The sequence below is a fragment of the Diabrotica undecimpunctata genome, chromosome 1 (assembly GCF_040954645.1).
Source record: "Diabrotica undecimpunctata isolate CICGRU chromosome 1, icDiaUnde3, whole genome shotgun sequence".
NCBI classification, from domain to species: domain Eukaryota; kingdom Metazoa; phylum Arthropoda; class Insecta; order Coleoptera; family Chrysomelidae; genus Diabrotica; species Diabrotica undecimpunctata.
Window position 1 is genome coordinate 20,524,181 of NC_092803.1, and position 15,423 is coordinate 20,539,603.

The 15,423-nt window shown below is 33.4% G+C and overlaps 1 protein-coding gene across 3 annotated transcripts in view; it reads right to left on the bottom strand.

Annotated features, from left to right (window-relative positions):
* The window catches only part of LOC140446036 (uncharacterized), a 206,126-nt gene extending 190,703 nt beyond the window's left edge, over positions 1-15,423 (bottom strand). Inside the window, exons 1-2 of one of the 3 annotated variants that reach the window (XM_072538550.1) lie at positions 15,182-15,423; positions 1,847-2,297 (exon numbers count right to left, since the gene is read on the bottom strand). In XM_072538550.1, coding sequence (XP_072394651.1) covers positions 1,847-2,227 — 381 coding nt within the window. In that variant the 5' untranslated portion in view covers positions 2,228-2,297; positions 15,182-15,423. Of the gene's footprint in view, positions 1-1,846; positions 2,298-15,137 lie in introns of all 3 variants that reach the window. The other 2 variants (XM_072538558.1, XM_072538542.1) reach the window with 2 other exon arrangements.

Sequence of the window (15,423 nt, forward strand, 5' to 3'; positions counted from 1 at the left end):
AAGAGGAATGGCAAAACATCCAGTAAGATGATATTCGCAACCTCATAGACAGCATGAGGTGACGTGAACAGGTAGTTATAGAGACAGGGGAGACAATACAAAATATTAAGTTATTTTTTAGTAGTTTTTCTTTGCTATTTGCGTACTTAGGATAAGTTACATTTAAGTTGTTTTTTTTTATGTTTTGTTATTTTCATTGTTCATTAAAACCAAGATCATATCGTTGCTTTTAATCATTATTTAAATACAGTGCTTCTGAGATGTCGATACGACATTTCTTCGATATCGGTCAAAAAAGCCCCCATCATCGTATTACAAATTAATACAAAAGATAATGGTAATAACAAGAAAAGTCATAAATTGTGTGTGGCAAAGTCATTTCGCTCCTAAAAATAAACCAATCAATAGTTTCACACGAAACAAAAAACATAATACTTAGAAGACATGGTTGCAACCGAAAAACAAGGTTTTACGAAAATCCGCCAACGGAATTATTCCACAGGATGTTTCAAAGTTAGGATAAAAAACCACCTTTCGATTAACCATTAAGTCAAATACAAAATTTTATTAAAAAACTCACTATACCAAATTAAAATTTATAGTACTTTGTAGTACTTTGATGAACCGTCTAACTGGCAATGTTATAGTTCAGCGAAATAAGCAAGAAAAGTATCCTGTTTGTGACACCGACCTCTCCAGGCAAACCATCGTTGTTTTGAGTAGTATGTACCTCTGTAACAAGAACCTAAATGTTTCCTGTAGTCGATTGTTTGGACTTAATTAGTTATTAACAAATTAAGGCCAAAAAACGTAAATTGTTAAACCGTGTGACAAAATAATAAATTTAAATTTATGTAACCATTTACATAAGTATGTTATTTTGTTATCACCTGTGTCGATTTTCTCTTTCTATTGTAGAAAATTTTATAGTTTTTGCAAAAAGATATTATGACGTCGTTAATTAGAAATTTCACTTCATAATTATAGCAAATTGCATGTTTTTACTTTATATTTGTTAATTACTCAGTTAGAAAACTCTTAAAAGAATCTTTACCTCTTACTGCTTGACAACAAGGTTACTGGAATACTTAATTTGACTGTAAAATATTTAAACTAATACAGAAGTAAAAACTTCAAATTTGTATATTGGTATAAAAACATTTTTTATTAAAACTTGTTAAAAGTGCCGTCCAAAAATTAGAGATGCAATCGTTGCAACGTTTTCAATCTGAATCAGATCATCCTCAGTGCCTTCTGTTAATACCTGTCCTGTTGGAAGGAGCAAGGAATCATGTTGCTCTTTAAGTATGTATTAACATTTACAACCAATGTCATCGACCTAAAGTCGCTTCTGTATTAGTTTTTTAACTATGGTATACAGCCAACTACTGGGACTTTCCCATGAATTTTGTAAATTATTCACTCTAATTAATTCCAATGGAACAGTAACGTAATAAGACAAATTAATGGTTTAAGCAGTATGCTCTATGTATTAAGAAGGTTTCCGAAGGTTTCTACGATCTGGAAATTTGGTTTGAGAAGTTCTTTGCTGTAGTTGTAGACGAAAGTTCAGGAACAAAGAATTCCAAGCTACGACCTTTAAACACTGAATACAACGTTATATCAGCTGCATTTGCCCAATATTGAATAGAAGATTGTTGAATAGCAAATCAAACCATTTTATAGACAAAAACTGATCACAATTTTAAAATATGCGATCTTTTGTAACTGACCCACCTATTCGCTACTTTATGGTGTGGTAAAATGATTGTCAGACGTGAAAATAAATAAAATCACTAACATAAAAATACTTATTTGAATGTGATACTGAAAATAAACTACTTACCAACGAGTCTTCGTAGTCATCAAACTCATCTTCGTTCTCCAACTCTCCGTAGGTCTCGAACAAGTCCATCTCCGTGGTAGTGGTGGTGCTAGGAGTGGTACTAACCGGCTTTCGGCCACCCCATCCCTTGTGCCTGATTCTGTACGCCCCATCGTTCGAAACGTCGTCTTCCACGATAAGTTTATTAATACGAGTCATCACTTTATCGAATTTCGAATATCTAGACTGTTTGTAATTGTTACTATTATCGTGGTATGACGCGATTGTCTTCGGATATTGTTTTTTCTGAGTTCGATCACTGTTTTTATTGTATATGTAAGATGTTGTCACGGAAAAGCACAAGTAGAAACATATCACTGTTTTCACTATATTGATTAACATTTTCGGTGGCAGTCTTTTTATTTCTTCCTATGGCAACTATATGACATTGTTGGTTCCGAAAGTTTAAAAGCTTTAACAATAAAAAAATGTTATAAAGGTCAAGATAGTCAAGAAAATCAAGAGTAGAAATAATCAAGAGGTTAAACATGGTGAAGAGTGTCAATACAGAAGTGAGAGATGAAAGAGAGAGGAAAATAAAGATAACCAAATAAGTGAAAGAGTAAGGATGTAAACAAAATAGATAAAATACCATAGTGATACAAGACAGAAATTGGTAAATAAGAAGAGGTAATATATAAACTAGAAATCCTAAAGGTACAGGAAACAGTCGCAATACATTAGGAACAAAACAAGATAAACCAGGCGAGATATTTAGGAGATAGAAACATAAGATGCATTAGATATTATACATTGTAAGGCAAATTTATGGATGGCTTAAAGTATTTTAAAAACACCTAAAAGTATAATTATAAAATTTGTTGTGTAGGGGTTGTGTAATATTTTCAATCTTCATGTGGTATTGGCGTTTTTGTTAGCTCTTTCGTTTTTCCAATAATAAAAGAAACTTAGTGGAAGAACAGGGTTAGAACATAGGAGCCAATCAATGAGAGTATAATTAAAATGCATATAGATATATACGGTAGAGAGACAGTGATACTCGGAGTATATGTCGAGTATATGAGTAGAAAAAGAAAATTTCACGGAACAACTTCAACACCAAAAAGAGCTAATTAAGAATAACGTGGAGATAATTATATTAGGAGACCTTAACGGCAGAACTGGAGGAAAACAAGCGATAAAGTAGTGGGGAGATTTTGAAAGGATGAACAAAACGATAACCGAGAACGTCTGATTGAATTATGCGAACTAAACAACCTAAAAATTACCAACGAATTCTTCAGACATAAAAATATCATAAATATACTGGACGCAAGAAACACGAAAGCTGAAATCGATAAATAGAATACGTAATAGTCAAACAAGATACCACAATAAAGATAAAAGATGTGAGAGTCAGAAGAGGAGCAGAATGTGAAACTGACCATAAACTGCTGACAGCAAAAATGGGTATTAATTGGAAACATAACAAGACCTCCTCTACAGAAGAACTGTTGAACACTATAAGAGAAAAACAATACAAAATATGGAACTACTCCAAGAACAATTATTAAGAGAACTATACAAACAACGTCTAGACCAAAAATTAATAGAATACAGATACGGCAACATCAAAGAAATAAATGAGCATATAAAGGCGAGTATAAAGAGCATTTGATGCCCTTGGAAAGAAAGAACATATAACAAATAAACAGCACTATTATAAAATAAATGAAGCAACAAAAAGAATAATTGAAGAAAAAAAAGCAACTGTACAGAAAATTGCTAACTACAAACAACGATGATCTTTATAAAGAATATAGAGAAAAAGTTAGAGTGAAGTGAAAAAACAAATAACACAACAAAAGAATGAAGAATGGGAAAGAACCTGCTTAAATATTGAAACAAACATAGGAGGTACAAGACCTTCGGAGTCATGGAAAGTACTGAGAGGATTAAATCAAAACTCAAAAGAAAAAATGAAATTGGGAAATATACAGGACAAAGAATGGAAGGACTATTATAAGGAACTGTTAATAGAACAAAGACCACAATTCATTGAAAAAGAAAACAGGCGAAGACGGAGCAGATCCCCACAACAAGAAATACAAATAACAGATAGGGAAATGAGAACGGCCATAAAAGCAATCAAAAATAAGAAAGCACCGAGACCTGGAGGCATCTTACCTGAGCTTATAAAGTGCGGCTCAAAAAAATTACACCGGATGATAAAATGGATGTTTCAGAACGCCATAAATGGAGAATAGCTCCCAAAAGAATGGACGGAGGCATATATGACATCTATATTTAAAAAAGGAGATATAAAACGATGCAAAAACTGCAGAGGAATGAGCGTAATATCATCAATAGGAAGATTATATAGGAAGATACTGTAAGAAAAGATACAGCAAGCGATAAAAGGCAAAATCGGGGAGGATCAGGCCGGCTGCACGGCAGGAAGATAGACCACATATACATACTGGAACAACTGTTGGAAAAAAAAAACAAAAAATAGAGATATACATTTGGTATTTGTGGACCTGAGAAAGGCGTATGACTGTACCAAGGTCAGAACTATGGGAGGCAATGTACTAATTAGAAATACAGACGGAACTCATAGAAGCTACAAAAGCTCTGTATAAAGAAAATAAACTATTCCTTAAAATGGGAACAAGAATCATATGAGACTTCACCACAACAAAAGGGCTCCTGCAGGGTTGTTTCACATCTCCAACCCTATTCAAAATATACTTAGAGAAGGCCTTGACTACATAGAAAAGAAAATGCGAAGGCTTGGGAGTACCGGTACGAAACGAATACCTATATACGTTAAGCTTTGCAGACGATCAAGTAGTGATTGCGTAGAAGACCTCAGTTACATGATGAAGATAATATCTAGGCCAAGACTGGCCTAGATATTAACCTCGCGAAAACAGAGTACCTATCCACAACTAAAGAAGACATAGAAGATCTACAGATTGACGACAACGTAACAATCAAAGGAAAAAATAAATTAAAATACTTGGGGTTTATAATCACGAAAAATGCAACAACAGAAGAAGAAATTAAGCAAAGATTAGGACAAACAAGAACAGCAATCCGACGACTTAACTCAGTATGGTGGGATAGACACCTAAATATGAAGACAAAAACACAGATGTTTAAAACATTAGTCCGAAGTATTATGACATATGGAGCTGAAAATTGGATTATAAATAATAAAAACAGCAGTAAGATAGTAGTAACAGAGATGGAATGGCTGCGAAGATGCTGCAGAGTAACAAGAACGAATAGGAGAAGTAATGACGAAATAAAGCAAAGAACTTCAATAGAAACAGATATACTAATATATATAGATCAAAAAAACTAAAGTGGTATGGACATGAAAGAAGAACTAGCGACAGCAGATGAATAATGAGAATAACCGAATGGAGCCCCATAGGAAAGAGGAAAATAGGACGACCCCGAAGATGCTGGAGGAACGAAGTAGACGACGCCATGAGAGTAAGAGAGGCCTAAACGATGGAGAATGGGACAACAGAGAGAGATAGACGGATGAGCGAGGAAAGACAGTGAATACTGTAGAATCCCTGAATGTATATAAAAGAAACTTAGTTCTTCAAATGGATCACTCTAAATATTTTATGAATTTAAGACTATTTAAGTAATTCTGAATAATTTTCCTATTCAAGAATTAAAAGATAGAATAATTTCATTGATAACGAGTATATAAAGTGAAAGGCATGTTGCAAAATATAATGGACAACTTTTTAAGCATAATATATTGCTTATTTTAGATGAGTTCATTTCAATTATCGATAGTACAAGATGATTATTTCAACATTTAATAGTCGGATGAATTTATTTTTGTAAGTGTTCCTTTTAGGTATAAAGCGTGTTACGTAAAAAATATACAAGATGAATAATTTTATCGGAAACGCAAGATCTGTCAACGCAAATACATATTAAAATCTGCCATAGTACACAAATTATATAAAACAAATTTTTCTACAAGCCGTTTATAAATTTGCTAACCAATAATTTATGCGTTCCATCGTTGATTGAATAATTTGGGTTATTCAATCAACGGTTCCATACATTTGTTACACATTTTGTGAGATAACAGTTAAGGATGGGAGAACTGAGAAAAAAGAATGATTATGGTCTAGAAGGTGAATTGCATACGCAGAATCTGTTTTTCTATTATTGTAAGCACTTTTGTGCTCTACTATCCGTTTGTTAAAAGTGCTACCAGTATGACCGATGCAAATTTGACACAATAAAATTGATGGTGTAGGTATGGTGTTTTTTAAAACGTAAGAAACAAAAATTCCCGCACTTTGTAGAACAAAGTAGTTATATTGACCGTTTCTTGAGAATTTTTTCTAAGGGTGAAAAGACGCAGAATTATTATAACATGTGCAGTTTAAATGGTTTTATTATAGAAGGCTTATTAACATTCGAATTAAAGTATGCCGGTGACTTATTAAGATAAATATAAGCACCAAAAAGTAAGGATAACGGATACGGATTGCCAACCCAATGTGGGTTAAAAGTGACCTTCAAAATTCGTTGCAGAACACAAATAATTAAATATACATTACATCAGCATTGTTAAAGGTTGAATTACCAACACTATGTAATTTGCATAAAGAGTTTTAAAAAAATATAGTGTGGGTGAAATGGTATCGCATTACTTTCTTCACCCTCGCATTCTGAAATAAACCCAATAAAGTTAATATTATGTTAATATAATTATCGTAAAACACATAAAGATAGGACGTCTGAGGTGGGTAGGCCATGTAATGCGGATGGAGCAAACCGACCCAGCTAGAAAAACGCTCCTTGATAGACCTATTGGTCAAAGAAGAAGATGAAGACCCAGAACAAGATTCCTAGATAACATCGATGAAGACATGAGAAATATGGAAATACGTGCTTGGCGAAGGAAGGCGATGGATAGGGACGACTGGAGAAAAATTCTTGGGGAGGCTAGGACCCACACAGGGTTGTAAAGCCAAAATGATGATGATGATGAAGTTAATATTATGAACGTAAACAAAATGGAGAGTTTTTGGAATCAAATAAAATTGTAGACCTAGTTAATTTAATTATATAAGCTCTAAACAATATTAAAAGGTGTAAAAGATTAGATGAAAAGTAGATGTAAAATGAGATTGACGAAGAAACCAAAAGCTGGACCTAGAACAATTGTGAATAAGTTATACAGCCCTTTATTGTAGATTTATCTGTCGATTAAAAGACTCTTCTTCTCAAAAATTGGATCTATAGTAGTTAACGAAGTTATTAATAATTTAATTTTTATATCTCTTGTAATTGGTAATCTGGATAATGTCTTTGCAAGTTCTTTTCATTCTTCTTTACTTCTTGCTCCGATTTTGACGCCAGTATTTTTTCGGTTCTCTAGTTATGATCCTTTTCCATTTATTGTCTGGTTTTTCTTTTTATTTTTCTCTCAGACTGACATTGACCCGCTTGTCTAATCATATTATTTTGATCTTTCTTAAATATATGGCGAACGCTTCCATTTTTTTCTTTTTGACGGTAGCAAACATGTTTGTTCTCTCCCATGGTTCTGTATTGTTTAATTTGTTGGACAAATATATTTTCAGAATATTTCTTAGAAATCAAATTTCTAGTGATATTTCTTTTCTTAGAGTACTCTGTTCCTAGGAACGTTGGCGACTACCATGCTTACTATATTGCTAAACTGATCTCGGTCTTAGGCTACGTGTAGCAATTGGTCCGCTGTTAAAATACAAGAAACCAGGAGTGTTTCTCTCCTTCAATTTTACCATTCAAAATTAGCCGAAGGAACTTTTTTTCATATCGATTGTTCTAATAACATCATATTTTTAAGGTTTGGACTCCGTAAAGTAATATTGTTTTAACACAACTATAAATAACATTTTAGTATTTGGTATTTCCGATATGTCGCTTCTTCTTCTTCAAGTGCCCTGTCCGTTGCGAACGTTGGCTATTAACATGGCAATTCTGATCTTATTTGCGGCGCTTCTGAATAGTTCGACCGATGTGAGCCCGAACCACTTCCTCAGATTTTGGAGCCACGAGTGTCTTCTCCTGCCTGGCCCTCGCTTACTGTCTATTTTTCCCTGGACAATCAATTGCAGTAGACGGTACTTATCGTGTCTCAATATGTGGCCTAGATATTCAAGCTTTCTTTGTTTAATTGTATTCACGATTTCTTTCTTCTTTCCGATTCTTTGGAAAACCTCTGTGTTGGTGACATGTTCGGTCCAGGATATACGAAGAATGCGTCGGTACACCCACATTTCGAATGCTTCTAGTTTTCTCGTGAGCGTCTCCGTCAGCGTCCAGGCCTCCACACCATACAGTAAGATCGGAAAAATGTAGCATTTAACTAGACGTAGTTTTAGGGGAAGAGACAAATCCCTGCTTATGAGGGGCTTTTTCATATTGCTAAATGCTGCTCTAGCTCGTTCTATTCTCGCCTTAATTTCTGTGGCCTGTTCCCATTTTGCATTTACGTTGGTGCCAAGGTACACATAAGATTCTATATGGTCAATTAGTATGTTACTTATCCGTAACTGTCGAGCAGGCTGTTGCTTCCTGCTTATCAGCATATATCATGTCGCTTGTTTTGATAAATTGTTCTACAAATTTGAGGTCTTCTAATTTATTATACAGGTTCCAGCTAATACATACCCGATCATTAGTTACTTTGCTCATTATCCAGGTAACCATTATTACGAACAGTGAACAGTAAGACTTGGAAGAAACACTGTACAGAACTTTATAAAGGGGAAACATCTAACATTAATCATTTCACAACTAAATATCACACCAAGAAACCAAGAACCAGAGGTCTGAAGTTGATAAAGCCATAAAACACAAGAAATAAATCATCTTGTGGCGATGATATCACAGCTTAGCTGCTACAGAACGTTGGTGAACCTTGTCTCCAATTAATATGGAGAAACTATGCAATCAGATATGAAGAATCGGCAAATGACCCAGTGATTGGAGTACTGCGCTGTTTACTCAAATTTATAAGAAATATGTAACTACGAAATGTAGGTACTACCGAACTAATTTCACACCCAAAGAAAATGCTGCATGCAGACATACAGATAGACAAACACCACAAGAATAAACAGGCTTTGTCAAGGATAAGAATATAAGGGAGCAAATTCTCAGTATGCGGCAGTTCATTGGAAATGCTTCAAAATTCAATATTCCTATGATCAACTGCTTTCTGTATTACCAGAAGGCATTTGACTATGTAAACTGGAGAGTTTTATGAAAAATTATACACAAGATGGGAGTTCCTGATCATCTGTCAACTCCAGCGAAGAAGAGAGAGAGCATCGAAACCAGAATAATAATTAAAAGCCGTAAGTCCAACTCTTTCAAACAAAAATAACGAAAACACCACTTGACAAATGGAACGGCGGTCTCTCTATCGCAAGCAAAAAGATCTATATGCAGACGATACAACAATATATATATATACAGACAATACAACTCTAATAACTGCACTCGAAGAAGAATGTCAAGCCTGTTACAGCTAGTATAAGCCGAAGACAATAGATGTGGTATCAAGATCAATAAACAAAACAAAATTATTATAGTCAATTATTATTGAAACTCACTGGCTCTTGTGAAACCGAAATAAGTAGGAAAAAAGTAATGGAAAAAATGCTGAACCGATTATCAAAACTATGGAAAGATCGTTCTTTGTCGAAGAATACCAAAAATGAGAGGTTGGTACGTACCCTAACGTTTCCTATATTCAGTTATAGGTCCGAAATATGGACAATGAAGTCGGAGGATACGAAAAGAATTGACGACTTCGAGATGTGGTGCTGGAGGAGAATGCTTCGGATCTCATGGACAAAGCACATAACAAATTACTTAATCCTCTAAGAGCTTAACATTCAGACTCTAGTCTCGTCTATTTGTCTCTCAGGCGTCTAAAAATTTTTAGACCTAATGCAAGAAGAGTCGCAGAGGTCGCCAAGTGCAGAAAGCCAGTGGCAAGATATTCTCTGAGTCCATGAGAACAGCCCAGAATAGAAGCCGATGGAAAGAGACAGTTGCTCTTAGGGCAGGAAATCATGACACTCAGTAATGAGGAAACGACTAGACAGAGAGATAGAGATGGAGAGGGAGTAGGAGACAAAACATGATTCTGTTTTAGTTCACTTTTGTTGGTTCGATGGCTATATATTTTGTGATCTCTCCTATGTGTCTGGCTCTTTATCGTTCATAAAATAGTTTTATTAAGTTAATATATTTTATTGCTAGTACGTAGTCTTAAGTCTCCTTAGAGTATTAGTCCTAAGATCTTCCACAGTTTCTGTCTATTGGTACTTCTTTTCCTTTGGGTGCCGTGTCCGTATTCAGATGTTGGCCATCATCATGTTTACAATTTCCTAAAACCGTTCTGTGTCGGCTGCTATGCGAAATGATTCTTCCACCGTGGTACCACACCATTGTCTAATATTACGCAGCCATGAAAGTTTCTTTCGACCAATTTCTCAAATCAAAATATTGCTGCTATAGAATATTATTTAGCTGGTATGTTATCTATATATGAACAATGGTCATTATTTGCAACGCCAATGGATTGCCTAAAATTTATATCTTTAGAATGCTAATTTCTTTAAATTACTTTCTACTAGATAAAGATGTATAAATTAATAAATTCAAGTTCCTGGAATGCTTATGGCAACACATCTAGTAATGTATGATATAATTTCTGGTAAGAGTGATAGTTCTGTCTCATTATTTAACATTTTACACCACAACTTTGCATTTATTTAGGTATATTTTTTAAAATGGTGGTATAATTTATGATCCATCTTTTCGTGACGTCCTGTATAACCAGTTTTATAGGTTATTTCACTATTAGTTGAAGTATGCAAATAAATATTCAGCGGACCATAAAACAGCTAATAATTAGAAAAGAACATACCGATTCAATATCCATCAAAACATTTAAGAGCTCCTAATAACCAACTCCAACTGCATGCAAGCATATTTAAACGATTTTAAAAACATTTAGTCCGTTTTATAGCCCCAGTGATATTAACTGGAAATGTCAAACTGGTAGTATATGGCGATTTTGCTACGCAGTGACATTAAGTTTGTGTTTAAGCAAAATAATAATTCGGACAGTGAAGTTATTAGAGCATAGAACATATTTTATTAAGGGGAGAAATGTTTTTGGTATGGTTTTGCCAGTAAAATATGCAAAAAGGATACAAAAGAGGACAGAAAAGTTACTAGGTTACTAGTTTTGGTGCTATTTGACCAGTAAAATATGAAAAATATGGTAGAATCAATATCTGTTAAGGTTATTATACAAGGTGAAGTTCGTATATCTTTGGTTTTTGCTTAAAAAACCATCATAGCACTAGAAATTTTTATATTATAGCGGAGTGTAGTTGCAAGCTTTACTTTTTTATTTAAAATCTAGCAAAAATTAAATTCAAACAAACGAATCTCTAGATATAACTGAGGATATAAATCTGGATAATAATAATATTGAAAAGGTTGGATTATAAATATACATAGGACAAAAAATAGGATTAACAAAACTTAACCTAAAGGCAGATTAAAATAGAAAATGATCCTTAGTATGGGCAGAATTTGGAAGATTACAAACAGTATTGAAGTCTAACTTACCAAATACTTATAAAGACAAAAATTTACGATCAGTATGTATTGCCGGTTCTGACTATATGACATATAGAACTGAAACATGCGCTTTAAACAATAACATAATTCACAAACTTCAAGTGACTCAGAGAGCTATGAAGCGGAAAATATTACTGATAATTATGTATAAGTATTAAAAAAAATAATTTGGGCATTAATGGATTAAACACACGGTTATTATTGGAAGTATTATTGGATGTTAATGCTGAAAGAACATCGAAAAAAGGCAGTAAAATGATTCCAGATAGGTTACGACAACGGCAATGTTTACCGTATATGATAAAAAGAAAATAAGAAATTAGACTAAACTAAGAAACAAGATATAAGTTTTGATGAAAAACTAGATACTTGAGCGATAACATTTTTTCCGACAGAAGATAAAAACCATAAAAATAATGATGAGTTTGAATTTTTAGGTACAAAAAAAGCCAAAAACTCGGGTTCGTTCGGAAAAATATTCCCATGAGATTTTTTTACATAATCACTTTCATTAGATACAATGTAACAATAAATTTTTTCGGCACTGACACATTTTTTTTTGAATTTTTTGGATCATTCTGAACAAAATAAGTCTTTTGTAGTTTTTCTGTAAACTTGATTGATGTTTTTCGAGGTACTTATAATATAAATAATTTAAAACTGAGAAAAACGCAAAATTACTATTTTCAATGCTCAAAAACACAAGTAAAAAACATTATTTTTGAATTCACTAAGGACCTAAATTCAAGTTCAAACCTTGTTCTATCATTTCACGATAAGTATTTTGGGCCTATTTTATTTTAAAACATTGTCTTTTAATCGGTAATAAAGTGCTTATGACAGGACGGGCGCTCGGGCTGCGACGTATATAAGGGAGAGAAACAAGATCTAGGGCAAACAAGTTTTTGCTGGTTTGAATTGCGCTGCCATACGCGCTTCATTATTAATTAGAAAACAATGGTTTAATAGTTATTTATGCACCAAGGGTGTTATTAAGCTGATTACGCCCGGAGAGCATCATAATCCAGCCAGAAGGTCTCTGGCCCGAGGAATGGATGTTGCTCAATGGGCTTAATCACCCTTGGTGTATAAATAGCTATTAAACCATTGTTTTTTAATTGATTATGAGGCACGTATGGTAGGGCGGATGCTCATTTATACAATGAAAATTTGTGCCCTAGATCTTGATTCTTTCTCTTATATACGCCGCAACACGAGCGCCCGCCAATGTTTTTAAATGAAATAGACCCAAAATACTTTGTCGGGGAATGATATAACAAGGTTTGAACTTACATTAAGGTCCTTGGTGAATTAAAAAACAATGTTTTCTTGTATTTTTAGCCTTAAAAATCGTAATTTTGCATTTTTGTCAGTTTTAAATTATTTATAACTCGAAAACGATAATTTACAGAAAAGCTATAAGAGACTTATTTTGTTCAGAATGATCCAAAAAAAATTTTAAAATGTCCGGGTCGAAAAATTTGATTGTTACAATTTGTTTCAAAAAAAAATTTGAATAACGATATTTGTCGCCGGCATTGTTCTGTTGCCTTTCTTGTATACTGTAGGCCCAAGAAATAACAAATTCCCCTGATATAATCCAAAAGATAACGATATAAAATGTGACTATTATTATTAAAAATAAGGGACTTAATATATATTGTGAATTTTACTATTTATGTATATGGATCACCACTAGCGTTGCCAGGTGTAACTGGCATTTAGTGTGATCGGGACACTAAATGTCTAGATAAATCAATAAAATGAAAAACCAAAAATATTTCCGCTGATGGTGAGATTTTCTAGCCTAACTACAAATTTAAAAACGAGTGTACTTGACTTTTATGAAGATGCAAATAAAACTGTATCAGCCATTTATGTGAATTTAGTGACACGATTGAAAGAGCGCAATGTTGATACCAAACGCCTTACCAGTTACTGTGCAGATAATGCAAATGTAAACTTTGGCTGTCACAATTTAGTTTTTCAATTTTTGCATCATGATAATGACAACATTTTATCAGTGGGATTTCAATTTAGTTTTTCAATTATTGCATCATGATAATGACAACATTTTATCAGTGGGATTTCCTTCACACATCTTACACAGTAGTGTAAATCATGGGCTGGGTAAGAGGAATTTTGATTTAGAGAATTTCATTCTGAAGTTCCATAACCATTTTACATATTATGCAAAACGAGTTGACGTTCTGACAGATTTTTATCTGATCCTCGAAGCTGAATTTGCTCCTGTCCTGCGGCATGTCAAGACGAGATGGATATCACTTCTTCCTGCCATGAAACTTCCTGCCATTATATCATTGAAAGAAGACGAATGACGAAACGGAACCTTGTCTGGCATTTTACCAAAATGCACTGAAAGTCTTACAGGATTCACTAGTAGGTATGTCTTGAAAACGAAACAATGCTGTGTTTTGAAGGTCACAGGAAGTAAAAAATTGAGGCAGAGAATTGAACATGAATTTGTGGCCTGAACATAATTCACGTGCAGCAACTTATTTAAAAAGTTGCCTGCGGATAAAATTACTCAAATAAAAAAAGACTGTTGTGCGTGGTACGAAAATGTTCAATGTTCTAGATTACTTAGAAACTAAATACCATATCAAGGATAGCAAATTGGACTTATTTAAGCAATTTCCCTCAAGGATGACTCTTTCACTTACCTGCCAATGGTCAACATAATTGAAAATCTAAAAATTGATACATTTTTCGACATGGATCAACTTTATGAAGAAGTGTGTAAAATTAAAGAATTCGTGAAGAAAGCAGTGCAAAACAAAGACTTAACGCCGCTACAAAAATGGCATAATATTTTTAAAGACAACCAAGACTTTAATCTTCAAAAGTTATTATAATTTTAATAAAAAATAAATAATTTATTTATCTACGATTTTGTTTTGTAATTTCGTCTGATTATTATTATGTAGAATTAAATAAAGATTATAGAAACACCTTGTTGTTTATTTGTCCCGATCTACATCCCTAAATCCTGATTTGTTTTACCTTATGTACCGATTTAAAACAAATCGGACCTGGCAACACTAATCACCACTGCCATAAGAATTTTCAAGAAAAGCAATTATTATCGTGATGGGATCGTGAATATTCTGGATTTTTTTATAGAGTTCATGAATGATTTTTTTTTGTCATTTCGGTTAAGATTGAATCGATTGGATATATTTGCATTTCTTCTTGGTTGAGTGGTATTTAAGAAAACCTGGCATGAACTTTGATTTGTTCCTTATGAATAAATTGTATCATGAAATTACTGTTTTTATTAAAAATATCTAATTTTTAAAAGAAACAATAGAGATAAAGAGCTGTAGAATAGTTAGACAAGGAAAACGGAAACAAGGGTGAGATAGTAACAAGAATATTACACCAATAAAAAAAGGATGCGAGCAACAATAAAGAATTTTTTTTTGAATAGATGTATATAATATATAAGCATCAGATTGAAGAGCGATAGTGGCAACTGATTTCCAAGAATTATATATATGGACTTTGTGGTACAATAGGAAAGAAATGAGTGCCCAAAAGGCAAAAATTAAAATAATAATAAGAGCTAATTTTTGTTTATTCATACCTTTGTAACATGTATATAAAGTACTTCATTTTAGACAAACCTACATCACAGAACACATTTTTATTATTTTTTTTTTTTCAAATTTTCAGAAAATATCGTCCTGTAACGTTCACAGTTTCACTTTTCACACAATATTCTCAGTTCAATTGGGACTCAAATCCATATTTTCACACTGGCGATATAAATAAACCGAAAATGATATTCAGCAGCACGCGTAAAAAGCCCGGTCGTGAATTCTCACGCGGACGTATTACCACTCTCGCGGTTCGGACAACACTGAGCTTTG